The sequence below is a fragment of the Cnephaeus nilssonii genome (assembly GCF_951640355.1).
Source record: "Cnephaeus nilssonii genome assembly, chromosome: 2".
Classification (NCBI taxonomy): Eukaryota; Metazoa; Chordata; class Mammalia; order Chiroptera; family Vespertilionidae; genus Cnephaeus; species Cnephaeus nilssonii.
In genome coordinates this window covers 100,617,675-100,637,977 of record NC_137073.1, presented here as the reverse complement: position 1 = coordinate 100,637,977, position 20,303 = coordinate 100,617,675, and the positions used below count along the sequence as shown (strand labels likewise).

At 39.6% G+C, this 20,303-nt stretch overlaps 1 protein-coding gene across 6 annotated transcripts in view; it reads right to left on the bottom strand.

The window, feature by feature from the left end:
- Positions 1-8,265: 8,265 nt before the first annotated feature.
- DNAH5 (dynein axonemal heavy chain 5) overlaps positions 8,266-20,303 on the bottom strand; it is a 252,301-nt gene continuing 240,263 nt past the window's right edge. For 5 of the 6 annotated variants that reach the window (XM_079781314.1, XM_079781312.1, XM_079781315.1 and 2 more), the window contains one exon: positions 12,432-14,616. In XM_079781314.1, coding sequence (XP_079637440.1) covers positions 14,465-14,616 — 152 coding nt within the window. In that variant the 3' untranslated portion in view covers positions 12,432-14,464. Of the gene's footprint in view, positions 9,892-11,171; positions 11,271-12,431; positions 14,617-20,303 lie in introns of those variants that run through there. The other variant, XM_079781311.1, reaches the window with a different exon arrangement.

Below are 20,303 nucleotides of genomic sequence, written 5' to 3'. Positions count from 1 at the left end.
AAGCCTCTGTGCTCAGCTTGGATGGGGCGGAGTCTCAGGGCAGAGCAGACAGCATTGGTTTCCCGTCAGCCCTGCCCTAATAGGCCCCTATGTCTCAGTGTCCCACGGTAATTGCTGTAAGCACCTCTGAGAGAAAGCCGCCCTCAAGTTCTTCCCACTGCCAGACAGTCCAGTTTCTCCCCGAATGAGTCTGGGTTCCCAGAGTCTCGCCCGGAACTGGAGTTCAGTGCAGTCAGGAGCTTTTGTCTCCCTCCCGCTTGAGAAAGCCAGCCGCATACTCAGTTGCCCACCCACTCTGCACGCGTGTCTCGGTACCTCTGCCTTCCGTAGTTTTTCTGAGTCTCAGTGTGCTTTTCTCTTTCCTGACAGTCCAGTTTCACCTCATATGAGTCTGGGTCCCCAGAGTCTCACCCGGAACTGGAGTTCAGCGTAGTCGGGAACTTTTGTCTCCCTCCCGCTTGAGAAAGCCAGCCGCACACTCAGTTGCCAGTCCTCTCCTCATGCTCGTCTCAGTACCTCTGCATCCTGCAGCTCCTGTGAGTCTCAGTGTGCTTTTCTCTTTCCTTCTAGTTGTAGAATTTCCACTCAGCCAGCCTTCCTGTGGTTCTGGATGATGTCCGTTTTGTCTTTTAGTTGTAGTTTTGAAATTGCTGTACGAGGCAGCAGTTTAGGTGTTTAGCTATGCCACCATCTTGGTTTCTCTTAGCTAATTTTTTTTTAATCACTAAAGGAATGTGTATTAGTTTGCTAAGACTTTCATAACAAGGTACCACAACTGGGAAGCTTAAACAGAAATGTATTGTCTCATAGTTGTAGACATTCACCTGACATTCTCCCTGTGTGTGTGCATGTTCAAATGGCCTCTTTTTATACTAGTAAAGAACCAGTCATATTGGATTAAGGCCCCACCCTAATCCAGCATGACCTCATCTTAATTAATTACACCTGTAATAACCCTACTTCCAAATAAGGTCACAATTTATGGTACTGGAGATTTAGGTCTTTGTACAATTCCACCCATAACAGAGTCCAAAAGTAGATCTGAGTTGACAGCAGAAAGAATCAGAAAACTTGTGAACAGATCAATAGAGATCATAAAATCTGAAAAACACAAAGAACAAATAATTAGGAAAAGTGAACAGAACCTCAGAGCAATGTGGGCATCATTAAACACAGCAATAAATGTATAATAAAGTACCAGATGAAGATGAGTAAATATATTCAAAGAAATAAAGCCTGAAACTGGTTGGGGTTGGATGGTTGGGCATGAGGAGCAAGAAAATAGATGAGAGGCAGAAAAATAGGTGGGATTAGAAAATGACTAAAAGTCTTTTATAGCAGAAATATCCATTCAATTTTAATTTCTATTATGTGCTATGCTTTGTTAGCCCACCACATTACCCAACTCTTCAGCATAAATCCACTACACATAATGAAAATATGTGCTTAGTTTTAGAAAATTTAAGGAAAAGAACCACTGATATGAAGAAGAAATCATTGAACACAGTAGTCAAATGAAAGAAAGATGGAGAAATCAAAGCCAGTTGACTGAGCCATAAGCAGCTGAAAAACTGCAAGAAACATTGGGTTTGAACCAGTTTTAACTCAATCTTCAGAAGGAAGAAAAGACCAGCCAGATTGCAATGTTTATTATAAGTGTAATTATAAGTTCAAAAATGGAGAACACAATTACTGTCCAAATGATACTAAAAGCTTTATGGAAAAGAACTTGGGCTTAGTTGCTTTTTCATAAGCCACCACATGGCTTCAAAATATGTCTAAACAATGAGTTGCAGAGCCTATGAATTCATATTGCTTCTTTCCTGCCTCAGATAAATGTGTGTTTTCTTTTTCTTTTAAGGGTGATTTAATTCCCATCACATTTTTTGCATACCTGGGGGAATGGAAGTAAGTCGAACTTACAACTGTGATTTCTGCTGTAAGATCGTTTCCCATCTTTCAATGTGAACCTTCTCACCAGTGGGAAAAGATTCCAAATTGTTTGGCTGCAGGCTCACATCATGATCCATCAAAATCTCAGCTATACCCCAACAGCGAGCCATTCCAGAAGGGACCTGCCATTCTCACTGCTGCAAATCTTTTCAAAAATTGTATACTCATTTTTTTTCAAGGTGAACCCTTTTATAGAAAAGATAAACATTCTTTAACAAAGATTCCGTAAATCTTAGATCTGAGAAAATCTGTGAACAGTAAACAGTGAGGTGAATTAATAGAAAAGGTTTTGGGGAGAACTCATCATGTTTTTTTATTGAGGTATAACTGACATACAACCTTATATCAGGGGGTTTATATTTTTAATGATATGTACCATTGCAGCTGCACCTCTGTCCCTCTCTAACACTGTAAGAAAGCCTTTTTCTTGAATAAGAAATACTAACTATAATATCATTCTTTCCTTGGAATAGAATTCTTTCCCACGAGTTAACAAGCAACCTCTGGCAGTAACTTAGCAAATCAAAAGCACTGCTGAGAAATGAGCAGCATAGCTCCCTGACCCTCAGTCAACCTGAAGGTCAAAGAGCAACTGACAGAGAAAGTGTCTGTCTCCAAGCTGAATTGCAGGGTGAACGAATAAAGACTAGCTAAGATTAATGCAAGGGAGAGTGGACAGAATTCTGGGCACCTTGAGGAATGAACATAACATTGCAGCCAGGTGTGCTGCACCATTCGCTGGCTGTGTAACCTTGACCCTGGCTGAGTTAACGTTTTTAAAACTAAGTTTTTCGTATATGTAAAAGGCAGATTGTACTTTTTACTTCACAAGGGGCATAAATGAGACACTGTGGGTAAAACACCTAGCTAATATGGCAAATACTGTTTTTCCCCCTACTGTCATCCCCAAATTGTAGGTCTAAAATAAAATCTTTATTAGTAAGGCTTGTAAATTATTTATAAATATTTGTTTGAAGAATATTAGTTTTGTTGTGAATAAACAATGTGGAGAATTCACAATCATAATTAAAATGGAAGGAGGTTTGAGCTGAAAATGATTTTTTGATCCCTGGATAAAAGAAAGAGAATGGAACCTTCATGTCATCATGTCTCCTAGGGGCAGCACACCTAACATCACTTTCTGAGAAATTATTAATTTAAATCAGGAAACATAAAGTTATTAAGAGACAGAAAGCATGACAGCATTGTGACTGCTTTCATAGACCATCACAGGTCTCCACTCTCTAGCAATGCAGTAGCTGCTTGTCAGTTTCTTCATCTATGCAAATGAACAGGAAGCAGATGGCAGGGTTAGAGTCATATTCTGGTTCTAGCTGGCACTTTTTAATTTTCTTCAAAATAAAAGCGATTCCATTAACCAATACTCAAGCAATTGACTAACTGATCCTTATAGTAAGTCTACAGAATTTATCTAGGATGATATGTATAGAAATGCTGTTTTTAGGAAGTGATATTGAGTAACTGGCTAGGTTGGAGGTCACTAGAAACTTGTGGGACTTAACAAGGGCGGCTGGGACATATGTTTCCCTGTGTTCCTAAGGAGTCAACATCCATCTTTCGCTGTATGAAAGGACATCATAGATGGCTAATGACACCTTCTGGGAAAAGACTGATGGATTACAGGATCCACTCCTGCCAATTAAGTGGCTTTGAGCAAGTGTTCTATCTGCAAAATACTAGGTGCTAACAGTAATAGCTACATTAAAGGATATTTATGAGGGTTAATTAAGCTAGTACAGGAAAGAACTTTCTCAATCTTTAATATTAAGGCAAATCAGTAGGAATCTTGTAAAATGTAGATTCTGATTGAGGAAGTACGATGTAGAACAAAGATTATGCATTTCTCAGGTACTTCAATGCTGCTGGTCCTCAAACATCTTTTCAGTAGCAAGGCCTTAAAAAAGTTACCTCAGGCCTGTCACATTGTAAATACTCAGTATTAGCTCTCTTATTATGGTTATTGTTAATTAAAATACCATATCAAGGAGCTCTGCATTGCCACAATTCCTTTATAAAATGCCTCTATAACTCTATAGGAACAGTGGGTTATTTAAAAAAAAAAAAAAGTTCGCATGCAGTAAAGTTAAAATAACATTGAAGTAGTAAGCTGAATAATAGCAACCCAAAGATATCAGGTACTATATCAGGATCAGATAGCTGAAACCCATCAATGTTATTTTATATGGATAAAGGGTAATTAAATCTAGAATTTTGAGATGAGATTATCCTGGATCATGTGGGTGGGCCCTAGATATGATCACAAGTGTCCTTATAAGAAAAGACAGAGGAGATTAGAAAGAAGAGAAAGTGAGGTAAAGAAAGAGGCAGAGATTGGTGTCAGGTGACCAGAATCCAGGGAATGCCAGCAGCTGCCAGAAGCTGGAAGACAAAGAAGGATCCTCTGCTAGAACTTCCAGAGAGAACACAGCCCTGCCGGCACCTTGACCTTGGACCTCTGGCCTCCAGAACAGTGAGAAAATATCCCAATATCTCGTTTATAAAAGTAGTTTTTACCACTTCAACTCTCTTTAGTTATGTAATTGCTCTATGCTGTTTGAACCACAAATATATGTTTCCCAATTGTTTTATTAATGAAGGTGTTGAACAGTACCCCTTGTTTGTACTTTATAGTTTCTCAATCCTCACTGCTTTAACAGGAGGCCAGGCCCTGCCCCCCAAATATTTTGATTTTATCAAACTGTGGTAAGTCTTGAGCATCAATATTTTTTGAAAGCTCCCCCAAATGATTCTAATGCACAGTCAAGGTTAAGAACCATTATTTTTAAAAATTAAGTTTTTTCAAATAAACAAAAGTAACTTCACTTGCAAACCCATATTGGTTGTTTATTTTACATCTCCCTTTTGTCACCTCATGTAGATGGTCACTGGTTTGTAAATGAAATAATCTGCCTCACTACCTGAGCTAAAACAAAGGAAAGGTGGTATCATTTGACAATTTAACGGTGTGATTGTCAGCATCAGACATTAGCATTCATGACATATCAGAATACATACTTAGGGTATTTATGACACACTATGCAGAGAGAAACTGTAGAGGTTTGGAAGCTTTCCTTTGAAATTGACTTATAAATATTCTCACATCAAAACAATAAAGATAAAAGGAACCCCAAGAATTCAGTTTTCTTAAATTGACAAGGAGGAAATAGCATTGTTGCAGATAAAGTTGGGTTTAACACAGTATGGGAAGGACTAGAAGGATCTCACCTGTTGACCAGAAGTGTCCTCCGGCCAGGTGGTGGCAGCCCGCCTGCCTCTCTCCTTCTTACCTGAATTGACCTGTCACAGGGAGGGGCGAGGAACTGACCTTTGCTGAGCACTCTTTTGCCCTGGGTACTTTCTGATGGTCTCTACTGTTTCTCACAACAGCCTCACAAGAAAGGTATTGTATACCCAGTTTTTAGAAGAGGAAACAATGCCTCAGAAATGCTAAGCAAGTTTCTCAAACTGGTCTATTGGCTCCAAATGCTCCACTTACTCTGGTCAGGCTTTCTCCTACCCCCCAGGTATCCAAGTAGTTAAGAAATGGTGTGCCCAGGCAGCCAGCTGGGGTTAAGGAGTGTCTCAAGAGGAGAGAGGTAGGGCCTTCAGAGCCTGGCAGTAGTCACATTCCCATTCCTATGGTACCTCAGATGATAGCCACCACCAAAGGATGACTTGAGTTGGGCAAGTAAACAGTTAAAGGTTGGAAACTAGAACCTCCATCAGAGCAGGGCTGGAAGCAGGGGCTGGAGATGGGGATGTGGGTAGGAGTGGGACTCTTTTTCCCATGGACATTTTGTTACAGAATAGACTCTGTATCTATGATTAATGTCACAATCTATGTATATAAAAGCCTAAGTGACCATCTGACCATTTGACCATCCAACCGGTAGCTATGATGCACAGTGACCACCAGGGGACAGACACTCAACGCAAGAGCTGCCGAGCTTCAATGACTTGGCAGCTGCGCTTCTCGGGTGACACACCTGGAACCAGAGAGGAGGGAGCTCAAGAATCGCCCTCTTGCAATCTGGGACCCCTTGGGGGATATAGGAGAGCTGGTTTCAGCCTGATCCCTGCAGGCCAGGCCGAGGGACCCCACGCACCGGGCCTCTAGCTACATATAAAGGTTAACAGAGCCTTTAGGGAGCTAGGTGGAGCCTAAGCAAACACATAAAAATGACCAAATACAGCCCAGCCAGCATAGCTCAGTGGTTGAGTGTTGACCTATGAACCAAGAGGTCGTGGTTTGATTCCCAGTCAGGGCACATGCCAAGGTTTTAGGCTCAATCCCCATTGTGGAGTGTTCAGGAGGCAGCTGATTAATGTTTCTCTCTCATCATTGATGCTTCTATCTCTTTCTCCCTCTTCATTCCTCTCTGAAACCAATAAAAAACATATATTTTAAAAATGACCAAGTGATTGACAAGGCCAGAAGATTCAGGTTTACAACTATTGTCCCAAAGTGTCATTTGGTTTTGGCATTCCTGGACTTTTAATTTTGTAAAAAAAAAAAAAAAAATAGTATTATTTTCTATTGAAATAGGCCAGGATGGGTTTGAACCTGCAGCTTCTGTCCAGGTCTCATGAGTGAGATGCAGAACTCTCCTTTTAGCCTGGGATTAAATTTGAAAGACAACCTGTGATATCTATGAGTCAACCCCACCCTACACTGCAAAGATGCTTCCTAAGGGCAAAAGAATAATCTAGGCCTGTGAAGCATAGCCAGCAAAGGTCTCTTTAAGTACAGGTTTCTATCTAAATGCAAGTATTGCTCCAAGGGGGTCTCATCTTAAGCCATTAGCAGTTCAACCTCATGAGAACCAAGGGTATAACTGAAGGTGGTGACAAGATAGCAGAAAAGGTCTTTATGACACAATCTGAGGGTCTCACAACTTAGCAAAGGTTTGTTCGGGCTCTATAATCCTGTACACCACCTTGGGACTTATGTTAGTGGCCACCAATCAGAGATCCTGTAATGCCACGCTCATCACCTGAAGCAGGAACGGTGTGCTGTGGACTCCATCGCAGTAGAAACACAAGGACAACATTGCAGCAAGATTCAGACACACACCACAGACAACTGTATGGTCTGTGACAAGGCTGTGTCCAGTTTCACATTTCTTCCATGGGATGTACTGTTATAAGTTATAAGGAGACTGGCATGAAATTATATTACTAAGGCCTATTTAATTCCCAGATGATTTCTCATTCTCTTTCACATTCACCTAAAGACCCACTCCTAATATATTTTTTAAAAAGGGATTTAGATATCTCTGAAATAAGCTCATTATTTTTATTCATATATAAGACATAGAATTCAGAACATTACATGTTTGCTCTATGCATTGTACATAATACATATTTGTATTAGCAATAGTTTATTTGTATCTAAATGCAAACATGCTAGTATTAGCAGGGATCAAAATAATGAGTGTATAATGATTCTACATCTTTAACATCAACTTACAAAAGTTGTCTCACTATTCCACACTCAACCTGAATTTATCAGTAAATTCCCCCATCCTTCCATGGTATCAATAGGGGTCATATAAGGTGTTCTGCTTTTCTCCACTGAAAACTATTAGTAGACTTTTAGCATGGGGAAAGCAGATTAGAAAAACAAACAAGAAACAAACAAACAAAATAGGCTGAAAAAAACTAAACATATTCATTAGCTATAGTCTCTAGTTAATGCTTAATTTTCTGATTTCCAATATAATCAAAAGAATTTTTGTTTTCCAAAAATATGATTATGCCTACAATGATCATCTTTTTTAAATCTCTCATTTGTACCCCTTATAAATCTTTGTGGTCAGTAGCATGATGTGTCAGGGGACAGTAGCAATTTACTACATTCCTGAGACACTAAAAACATTTTCACTATTTGCTATAATAGCAAAAATAGTTTCATTGGTGCATGCAAATAATCACTTTTCAAATGCTAAAACACTAACATACCTCATAAACTTTTTTCTTCAGCCCACCTGGGATTAGCCTTAAGAATTTGCATGAATAAATTATAAATGGACAGATCACAGCAGACTGCACTGAGCGAGGTGAAGCTCCATGGAGTGAATTTTAAACTGCGCCCAGCGGTCAAGAAGCGTGTTCAGTATCAGCTAGAGCACAGGTTTTGCTTCATAATCCTTCACAAATCTCCCCATCCTATGACTTTCCAGGCAGTCTCTTCGGTGTCCTTCATCACATTTAATTTTTCTCCCTTCTCAAGTACTCATGAACACTCCAGGTAGCCTTATTAAAATTGACTCCTGCACCAAGGAGGGGGGACACATAATTGGCTTTCCAGGCAAGCCTGTTTGTGACTGCATTTGAAATGAATGCTACGCATATTAGGCTAAGTGAAGAAATAAATGAAGAATGGTATTTGCCGTACTCCTACAACATTCCGAGAGCAGGAGCAAAGCAGCGTGCTGCACGGTATGTCTTGGCTCTACCCACAGGACGCACAGCAAGGAGAGGTAATATATAGCACAATGAAAAATGGCATGTGGCATGAACATTAAAAGGAGAGCAAGGCTCCCAGCCTTGGCTCTGCACCCACCCCACGTAAACTCAAACTTGGAAACAATTAAGCTTGCCTGTAAATCCAGAGCCCTGGGGAACTAATGGAGTCCTAAATCATGAAAGCAAAGGAAGAATACTCATTAGCCAATCCACACTGTGGTTTTATGAATGTTCCTAAAAGGCAGGAGTGGACAGGACTCTTATAAAACCACATATTAAATTTTTTAAGGCATGAAATTATAATATTAGATCATAATACTGTTGGCATTTGTAATGAAAACTCTGAAACCCAGGTGATAAAGGTGCTATTTTTTAAATGCTCATTGGGGGGATTATTCATCCACTGCCCTGATCTTCCAGGGTTATTGCTAATATAGTCACGCACACATAACAACATTTCAATCAACGACAGACCACGTATATTATGGTGGACCCATAAGATGGTAGTGGGGCAGAAAAATTCGTAACCGTCACCAAGTCATAGCACAACATTACCATGCTGCCAGTCATATAAAAGTATAGCATGTACAATTATAATTTGACTAATAATAACTAGTAACTTCATAATACCTAATAATGACTAGTAACGACTGTTACTAGTTTATGTATTTACTATATTAAACTTTTTATCATTATTTTAGAGTGTCCTTTTAATTATTTTTAAAAGTTTTCTGTAAAGCATTATGCCATGTTACATGGGCAGCAGGCTCATACATCTCATATTTACTTCATGTCTTGATTGCATCATTTTTTCTTGTACTTGATTTAGTCTCATATTGTTCTGTACAGTAACATGCTGTACAGGCCTGTAGCCTAGGAGCAGTAGGCTCTACTACATAGCCTAGGTGTAATAAACTATATCATCTAAGTTTGTGTAAGTGCACTCTATGATGTTCGCACGATGGCAAAATCATCTAATAACAAATTTCACAGAAGGCATCCCTTTGTTACGCAGCACATGACTGTAATCAAATGCTAACAGTATCTGAGGGGAAGAAACTGATCCCCTTCTTATTCGCCATCCCACCCCACTCAGGATACTTCCTTCCACCCTGTTTTCTGCCTTCACATCCAGTCTCTTTATTCTCATTTCTCTTCATGCAAATGAAAGGAGAGGGCAGGATTCAACCTATAATTACTGTCTACTAAGCTTTATGATTGTCCAGGCTGAAAACAGAACCAGAAATGCCCCTCAGAGTGCAGGCTGGGCAAGGGGCAGATTCTTCTCTTGCATTGATAAGGCCCTTTGATTGAAGTGCAACACAGAATGAGGCTCACCATTTAAAAAAAGGCAAAGAACATTCTTGGGGACTCACGGTTTCTTAGCCAAATCCCGTATCCAACTCTAAAGCTGACCTTGAGTTTTCTCCTCTTCGTCGTTGGAGGTGTCTGCGGACACAACATACACATGTTCGATACAGCAGGTACCAGTCAACTGACCAGGACGCACTAATTTCTAAATTTCTAAAACTAAACACCAGAAAAATTATCAGCCAAAATCACTAGATTTCCTTGTGTTTTCATAACCTACTGATTTGTTTATTGGTTTTCCAAAGCATGCACCCAATCAGGAGGACCATGTTGTGATTATAAGTAGACCATTTATTTGCCCTTAACAGGCCTTGTTTTGATGTGCTGACAGGGGCTACTAATCAGCAGTAATCAGTTGCACAATATAATTTTAAAAATCACTCCTAATACTTGCAATATAAATAGCATTTAAAATGTAAAAGCAATTGTGCGCTCATCAGGGCCTGACATGAGGGGAAAACATGTTGTGCATTTGGGTGGAGGGGGGATGTGGTGTCTTTAAGAGAAAATTGCTTGTACGTATACTGTAACATTTTTATCATTACTCAAGATTTTTGTGTTTCAAATAGTATAAACAAAACTATCAGTATGCATTAACATATCTGGTTTTTATAAAGCTGTGAACTTTTTCACTCATAAAGACATTGTTGATGTCATGTATTTTATCGATACTGGAGAATTCTGCAAGTTACTTAACTATAAAATTGTAGTTTGCTCATCATATCTCTTAATGCTGAATTCTTTACAATAAGATTTTCCATTGCAAATAACATTTAACACAAAGAAGTATTTCTCACTCCAATGACTTAGAGACACACGATTTCCATCAGCCACTATTCTGCAGTTGGCAGCAATCACAACAAGGTTTGAGAGTATATTTAGAAAGCAGCCCTTCTCAGCCTCTCACTAAGGATCTCCTTCATCCCTCTGCAGAAGAGAAGAGGAAGCACAAGAAGAATCCCCTGGTGCAGAACCCGATTCCTACTTCATGGATGTGAAATGCCCAGGATGCTATGAAATCACCACTGTCATCAGCCATGCACAAACGGTACTTGTGTGGGTGGCTGCTCCACAGTCCTCCATCAGCTGACAGGAGGAAAGGCTAACAGAAGGATGCTCCTTCAAATGGAAGCAGCGCCAAAAGCACTTGAATCAAGACACGTGGAGAACCATCCCAATAAGCACATTTTGGATTTGTCCTACTCATTGTCTTATTCTACTACTAGGCAGGTCCTACCCCAAGTTTTAGGGATAACCAGAAGAGTGGTCTGCTAGAGTCATTTGGGGCAATCTGTGAAACAAAATGAAGGCAGTTTCCAAATCAAAATTCCATGGTGTTGCACATTAGAAGTCCTTACCTAGGAAGATAAAAGCTGCTGATGCCAACACGGCAAAGAGGGCAAAGAGGAGGATCTGGTAGGAACCCATGAACTTCTGGAGGACACCTGCACACTGACCTATGCATTGGCCAGAACAAAGGAAGGTACCAGCTATTTAATAACACATCCAGGGCGGAGGCTGTATTTTAAACCTTGAGTGGTCATAAGAGTATCCAGCAGAAGCATCAAAACCCAGCCCTCTAGGAAATTGTTTTCCTTCTTACCTAAAGAGGTGAACTACACTTGGCTCCCTCTATTTGGCTTTTTCCTGTCTCCAAAGCAATAAACTTCTCCAATTCCTGAGCTTACAAAAGAATATTTAAATCCTCTGTCACTTGAGAGTGCCTGTTACCTTTCCTGTGCACTTGGACTTGCATAATATGCTTCCCTTCACCAAATGTGTGCAGTGTATGGTGATTGGATTTCTAAATCTAATCCCTCCAATGTAATATGCTTCTTTGAATCTCCAATGACCTCTTAAACCCAAGGGCCCCTTAGCCTTTTTTACTCAAGACATCATTTCTAGGGAACATTGGTTTGTATATAACCTTGTCCTCAATAAAACTTTACACTCTTGTCTTTGGAGCATAAAATAGATAGATAATAGATAGACAGATGACAGATAGGTAGGTAGGTAGGTAGGTAGGTAGGTAGGTAGGTAGATAGATAGATAGATAGATAGATAGATAGATAGATAGATAGCTGAGGCCACTATAGTGTGGCTTCTGCCTGCTAATCTGTGACACACTGGAAGTATTACAGTCTCCCCTGTTCTCACTCATGGCATTCAGTATTTTCCTTTGTAGCACTTAACCCACAATCTTTTTTATCTTTTTCTATGTATGTAACACATGTGTCAGGTTATGCAATCATAATCTGAGATTAGAAAAAATTACACACCTAAATAGTTGCTTATTTTCTGTGTCTGTTATTCTGATTTACATTCCAAGAAATCAGGGACTGTGATCATTTTTTTCCACCATAATTCCACCAGTTCACTTGAGTACCCAACACACAGGAGGTGCAAAATAAATGTGATAAATCAATATTGAGACACATGAAAAAGTCTGCACTATCACTCTACAATGGTACCAAGTCCCTTGATGTTGTTTTCTCCATATCCAGGGAAGTCAGTGACTCTCCCCATCACCTGGCAGATTCAGTCAATGGGTCCTCCCTTGTCCCTGATTCAGTAACATGCAGAATGCTGTTCAGTGGGTGGGAAGTGGGGGATGGAAGTGAAGGTGAAGCAGAAAGGGGCTTCATTGGCTCTTCACTGCTTCAGAGACATTTCTTGTTGAACAGTTCCAAAAATTTTTAGTTATTTTCATGGTGTCCTTTTCTACATATATACAGGGGTATATCATAAAATTATATGAATTATGCATTTTCAAGTTATTTAACATAAAATCAAGTTTTGAAAGCTTAATTCTAAATATTCAATGGGACTTACCCCTTTCTAATAAGTACCGATCTCAATTCAGACATTCATTTAAAAAAATTTATTAATTCTCATTATTTTCACATTTTCATTATATGTTCTTCAAAATAAAATGATGGCTTGACCACAATCTACAAAAATCAACTGATATATTAACTCAGACAAAAAAAACCTGTTCAAATAAAAACAGCATCATCCAAGATAGGTAGGAGTCCATAAAAAAGGATTAATCTGAAATGGAGAATACAATAGTTGGAATAAAGCATACACTGGAAGGAATAAACAGTAGGTTGGGTGAAGCAGAGGATCAAATCAGCAATTTGGGGGTCAAGGTAGAAGATGGGTAGGAGCCACATGAACCACTCAGGTCTAACTCATCATAATTAGCATAAATTCATACTTCCCTAGTGAGAGGGACCTATACCTGTCTTCCTATAACCCTCCATCCCTATGAAACCTTTTATGTAGAAAGAAGTAATGCAGATATAAAGTTAACATTTATAAAACACAATTTTAATTTAATACTGACCAAGTTTTCTAGTCAATAGGTTATAAATTAAGTTTATAATTTATGCCTAGAACTGAATTTGAAATAAAAATATATGAAAAGTTCCTTAAATAGTATTTTCTTTAATAATGAAAGCCAATGTGAAGTTCCCATACGCCATCTAAGATAAGACTTTTATCCTTTCCCTATTTTTTTCTTCCAATCATATTTTTTAAGTCAACAGAAACCTTTACCATGCTATCACATCTGTTTTTTTCCATGTTATTGTCTAAATACATTTTACAGTTATAATCACAGTATTCAATATTTTGTTAACTATCTTTCAGTTAATATGTGCTTACCATTTCCATATTATTAAATGTTTAATATTGCTGTTCATGGCTGCCAAATATCTCCTAATTTCCTTAAACATGGCCTTATTATTGAACATTTAGGGTATTTTTCATTTATTTCTGTTATTGAATACATTTTTGCACATTAATTTGTTAGGTCTTTTAAATAGTTTCCTTAGTATAGATTTCCAGGAGAGGAAATAAGAATCAAAGCCTGTAACCTTTTTATGGTTCTTTCTGAGCTTAGTTAATTATTTTACAAAAAGGATGGGTCAATTTACATTGCTCTAGGAGTCTTGAGTTATTTGACAAAGACATCACCACAATTTACTTCTAGCTTTCATTTTCTTTCTTATAACAGACATCAATTAGTATCTCATTATTAATTATCAGTGGGGTTGAACATGATTCTATATGTTAATTCTTTAGGATTACATGAATTGTCTATTCATCCAATCACATTCTTATCCCAGTCTTCTATTCCCTTCTATTTTTTAAAGGGTCTTTTTTTAATCGGTTGCTTGAGCCATGAACATAAATCTCTTAACCTGACCTAAATGCAAAAAGGCAAATAAAGCAAAATCAGCACAAACTTGCCGTGTCACCTTAGAGAACGGGGCTGTCACCAGAAGCACATTAACAGAAGAATAATCCTTTCAAGGAAAATACTGTCTGCTCAACCTAGTCAGTCCTTAGACTTGAAAGAGGAAGAAAATGTATTACTGTGGATTTGAGGGCCACGCTTCATTAGGAAGTTGTAAATTTTACTTTTAAATCTCCAAGTAACTTTTCAGCAAACACAGTGATCGGTCATTAATGATGAAACCGGTTAAATGTAATTAAGCATCCGACTGAGGAGAAGGAAAACCTATGCAGCTCATTAATCATGATCAACCAGATTTACACAGCGTTCATGGCTCATAGGAGATAAAGGGTATGGTCATCTGTTTGCTGCATTTTCCAAAGTACTGGGTGGGGGACATGCCCCATATTACTTGACATCACAGAGGAGGGCGACCCCACGGAGCACCCAGTGTTCAGGAGTCTGGGCCGTCCTGAGGTCCACAGCAGCGATGTAATTCAAGTCCGTTCGGACCGGCTTCTTGTAGATGGGACAGGAGTAAAACCGAGGATCTCTTAGAGCTATAAAAAATTCACACAGGAAAAAATACTGGTGAATTTCTAATTTAAGTAACCCAAACAGTGCAGAGCCAAATGGGTGCATTTTAAAGGTCATTCCAAAAAGAGATGGGTTTGGTAAAATGAGGGAAATTCTCCCTGGAGTCAGTCAATCCCTAGATGGGAAGAAGAAGCAACTGTAGGTTTCCAGAGGATATGACAAGATGCCCAGGCATACCCAGGTTTTCCCCACTGGCCTTTTGTCCCGTCTGTGACAGTAACCCCTGCCCATGTACCATGACCCTGAGCCTCCAACTGCTTCCTCCCTCTCCTTTCTGTCAATTCCATTGCCCTTCACCCTTTCTCCTTTACTTCCCTACCACATTTTGTGCTCTTAACCCCGCCCCCCGCTCTGTGTTTCCTCAGAGCTTGCTTTTGGCAAGAGACACGTGTCCTTTTTAATCAGACAGCCAAAACCAATTCTTACTACTATTTCATTATTATTATTACTAAAGGCCCGGTGCATGAAAATTCATGTACTGGAAGGGGGGTCCCTCAGCCCAGCCTGCCCCCTCTCATAGTCTGGGAGCCCTCAGGAGCAGGCGGCGACCCGGCGATCAGGGGAAGGCGATGCCTCCATCACACCTCTGCTGCTGCCACTGCCGGCAGCACAAGCCTCGGCTGGCCCTGGGCGGCTGGGCAGCCACCATCCAAGGCTTGCCTGCACCTCAGGCCAGCCCTGGGCAGCTGGGGGGCTGTGGGGACTGGGGGACTCCGGAGGCAGGCACCCCAGAGGGGCTGAGAGGACTGGGTGCCACCATTTTGTGGCTGTGGGCACCACCATCTTTGAGGGCATGGCAGTCAATTAGCATATTCCCTCCTTATTGGCTGTGGGTGCCACCATCTTTGTAAGGGTGTGACAGTCAATTAGCATATTTCCTCTTTATTAGATAGAATTATTCCAAAATCCTCTCTTCAACCTTCTGTGCCACAGTCCAAAGCACATTGGAAATCACAGGACAGAGGGTACTCCCCACTCCTGCCAGGTGGTGTGAGTTCTCCATGTGTGTGGAGAAACTAAAGGGGCTGCGAAGCAGAGTCATAGCTGGGTTCAGCTTCCTGCGATTCAATCTACACTTCTGAAGTGCAGGAAAGAGTATCCAAAGCCACACATGCCATGAAAGGCATGTGGTTGGCCACCCTTCAAAGATCCCCTTTAATGCATTTATCCCTAACCAAAGCTCACTTCCTCTCCACCCTTGGAAACCCCATAATCAGGGACAGATCCAGGTCTTGTGGGGCCATAAACATACAAATTGGGGAAAAGGGCTCTTTAAGAAAAAGAGTACAAATTTACAAATACAGATGTAGGCTTTGGAAGGAGGCTCTTGCACTGAGTAGCCTTGGAGTTTAAGCTTCATTAGCTTCTTGTTGAGTCCACTCTGCCCAGGATACTTTCTCTGCACATCTTACAACATCCATCTCAGGAAGCAGTATGTTATTTCCCCTTATCTTCCAGATTATAAATTTCTTCAGGACAAAAGTTGTGTCTGCACCCATCCTTGGACTCCTCGGGAAGGCTAATATTATAAATGACCCTCATATAACTACTGAGATGAAAGCACATTTAACTATGAGGATAACTTTGCTTTGGTGAATTAGTGTTACAAACATGAGCACTGATACATGAAGACAGTAACTTTCTAAATGCAATGTTAATATATCAAAGTGACTAAATCTATGTCCCCAAACTCACATCTTCAATAATTTAGCTTTTCTTAACATATTATAAAAGCAAAGCACTATCAGAAATTATCTCATTTATTGATCCCATAAAACCTTCAACCTGTTGTGCCATGTGTTTTTATACCTCCACTTAATTAATTTTATTGGAAGAAGTTAAACAGTTGAATATGCATCTAGTGGGTAAATGTCAGAGATTCTGCTAATATCCTATAATGCACAGGGCAACCCCTCACGACAAAGAGTTATCTGTACCAAAAATGTCAGTAATACCATGGCTGATAAACCCCGCTCTAAACAGATATTTTACAGTACTTTAAAACTATGTGTTTGTTTAATCACATGAAATTAATCATTACAAACAATCTAAATTAATTTAACATCTAATATTTAAGTCTAGTCATCATTTTTTAATTACCATGGGAATATCATTAGTAATAATAATTAAGCAAATATATTAATATATGTGAATGATAGTAAATTTATGAAGTGCAATCAATACTAATTCTACTAACTGATATATTTAAACCATTTAATCCTAAGATCTGTAAACAGAACAAATATGTAACTGCTCATTCTTCTGTATGAAAATTTGACTAACAATCATTTTATAAATCTTGAAGTAAGCCATTGGAGTCTTAGATTTGAACTAAATGATCATTATAATAATTATACCGTGGCAAGAATTTGACTACTTAGATATTAAGCCCCAGAAAAATAAAACTGGAAAAATAGTATCCTTTTCAATAAGCAGGTAAAAATTCTCTGAAATTTTATTTATTTGTAATCGCTGCAGAGCTAAAGGTGGCCATGCCAAGTCACAGCGTGCCACAAACTTCGGCAGCAGGATTAGAAGCACTGAAAATATGATTTCATAGTGAAAGTGCTGACAGATGCTAAACAACCACAGCAACAGATGATTCCAAACCATTACGCCCGGTTAGACAAATAACTTTGAAGGGGAAAATAAACATGCTATGTAGATAGAACAAATCAGCTAAATATGTTTAAAGCCTTAGGGCTCCAGAAGGAAGAGCAGAGAGAAGTGGTTGTCGAAATGGGTGAGCCATCAGCTTTAGGAGCCTAAAGGCTTTAATAAAGCACCTGAGGGAATTTCATTTTCCAACTAGGTAATTTCACTCTCTAGCCTACATTTTTCATCCAGGTGTTATCATGTCATATATTCCTTCCATATCCAAAATAACCGAGTTCCATAGAGATCCCCCATGTAACCTTTAAATCATTCCTTTAATTTTTTAAATTTATTTTACTTTATTTTTTCATCACCAATTATCCTCTCTATGCCCTCTTCCACCTCCACCAATCCCTCTCCACTGCCGCCATAACCCCACCGTTGTCCATGTCCATGAATTCTATCTTTTTTTTTCTTTTTTCTCAATCCCTCCATCCCCCCTCCCCCAACCTACTCCACACCCCCAAGTTGTCTGCCTACTCTCTATCCATGAGTCTGTCTCTATTTTGCTTGGTGTTCACTTTGTTCATTAAATTCCACATGTGAGTGAAATCATATGTTACTTGTCTTTCTCTGACTGGCTTATGTCACTAATGTTCTCCAGGTCCATCCATGCTGTCGCAAAGGGTATTTAACTCCTGTTTTGCTAATAACATTTAAGATACTAAATAGAGAGCTCTTACATATGATATTTCTTTCCATCTTTCAATAAGCATGTGAGAGAACATATCAATAATAACAATAGCAATAAAATTATTTATTGTATGCTACGTGATGGACATCATCTCTATTATTCTCTCAACAACCCTATGACAGGGGTATGATTATTAAATCCATTTTACAGATGAGAAAACTGGACCATAAGGAGATGAGTTACTTGCCAAGGTTACAAAGCTGTAGGTGATATGGTAAGAATCAAGCCCCACCAGAATGGATCCAGAGCCTGTGGTCTTCATCTCATCAATAGCTGGGATGTACTATGTGTACGTATGTGCCTGTGTGTCTTTGCAGGAAGATGTGAACATGTACCTGATAACTAGATACCTGACTTCAATTCCTGGCATATTGGAATCCCCTCCAAAGCCACATGACTAACTACTGGGGTGATAAAGACAGGGGAGCAACCCAAATATCCAGGTGCCTGGCTCACTGTCTTCTACCTGAAGATATGTGGCCCCACCACCAGGCAGGGGAGGTGACCACATTGAGCCTGAAGCAATAAGGGAGGGAGGCCATCAGGAGTGAGAGCTCCCTTCAACATAGGGCAGAGGTTTTTACTGTCTGCCTCACTATGCACCTGAGAAAAATTAATTCACAACTTTAAAATGCAAGGGAGTTGCCCTCATTTCAATGTAGCCTTGATTTTTTTCAAGCACCATCCAGACACCACAGAGACTATCTAGATGCTTAGTCTCAAGCAGGACACTAACCACAGGAATTCTCAGAGGTTTGCATTCATCCCACAAGAGACAGATGGGTTCCCATACTAGTTCTGGTAGGAGGGAATCACAGGCAAATTACATAATGTCTCTAAAGCTTAATTTCCTCATTTGCAAAATGGACATGATAATATCTTACAGAGTCGTAAAGATTAAGTAAGTTAATATCTGTGAATACCTGGCATCATATAATGTCTGGAGTGCAGTCGATGCCCAAGGTGTGTTAGATTTCTAATCCTCCCACCGCCTCTCCACACACACACACACACACACACACACACACACACACACACACACGTTTCCCAGACTCGTGTTCCCAGGACTTTGACAGAGTTCCAGATTTAAAAATCGAAAATGTATTAAATACTGAGGGGCTTAGGAGTCAGGAGCTCTCCACCTCCTGGTCACCCACGGGGCTATTGCCAAGTCCAGCCCCACATCTGCAGTGTTGTAAGGGGGCGGAGTTTACAGGGCATTCTTACAAAGATGTTTTCCCAAGCAGGAAATACCCTCATTAGCTGCAGGGACCCTGAGCTCTTTCTCAGCCTACTTCGTGACCAGAGGTACATATAAGTCCTGCTTTGTTCCCCCAAAATGTTCTAATCATGGTTTTCCCATCACAAAGCTACAGCACTGCAGTTCGTGTATTAGCATCACTAGCTACATCAAGCATGTCAAACTCGTGGCCCGCGGACCACATGCCTCGTTTATTTGGCCTGTGTTAGCCTTTGAGTCTAACATGCTTGATCTACATAAAAGGAGACAGATCTTTCCTGTATCTGCCTCTTTTCAACTTCCTTTGAAAACAGAGGACCTGAGTTGTATATTTTTACCCTCTTGGTGAATTTAGTACTATTTGGGCAACTTTCCCATGATGTTCTAAGAAGAAACATGAATAAAGTAAGTATTTGGGGATGTATCACTCAATTTTTAAAGTTCAAATAAATCTCTAGGCATCTTTTTGAAAACAAATAAACTAGCCTGGTATGTAAAATTCAATGATGAATTATTTACACTGCAAACTGTTCTTCATCTTAACATGAAAACAATTCATTATAAGAATTTTAATTTTCAAACTCCGCACTTTTGTTGGATTGCCCTTTGGCCATGAACAATGCTACACCTCTTTATCTCAATTAGACCCTATCCAGTTATCAAAAATGAATGAAAATTAGATTGACAGCAACAGAAGGTTAGCTTTTTATCACTAAACAAACACCTCTCCGACAACAAAGTTATTTGGCAAAACAAGTTTCCACCAATTTCTATTGAAACCAAAAAAAATAATAGAGAACTAAAGTGTTTTTCTTTCTTTCTCCCCACCCCCCCAGCACATTGACATTAGTCACTTTTCCTTTGTTTATTTTACTTCCTCCATTACCTGCTGCTAATGAGCCTCACCGCTGACTATGCCCAGCAGGGGGAACAGAGTTCCAGAAAAACCTGTTCTTAAATAAAGAATTGCCTGTATTATAAAATTATTACTTTATTACTACCATGCTGAGATGTTCAACATTTTATTGCAATGGATTTTTTACAGTTTAGTCACAAGAAAT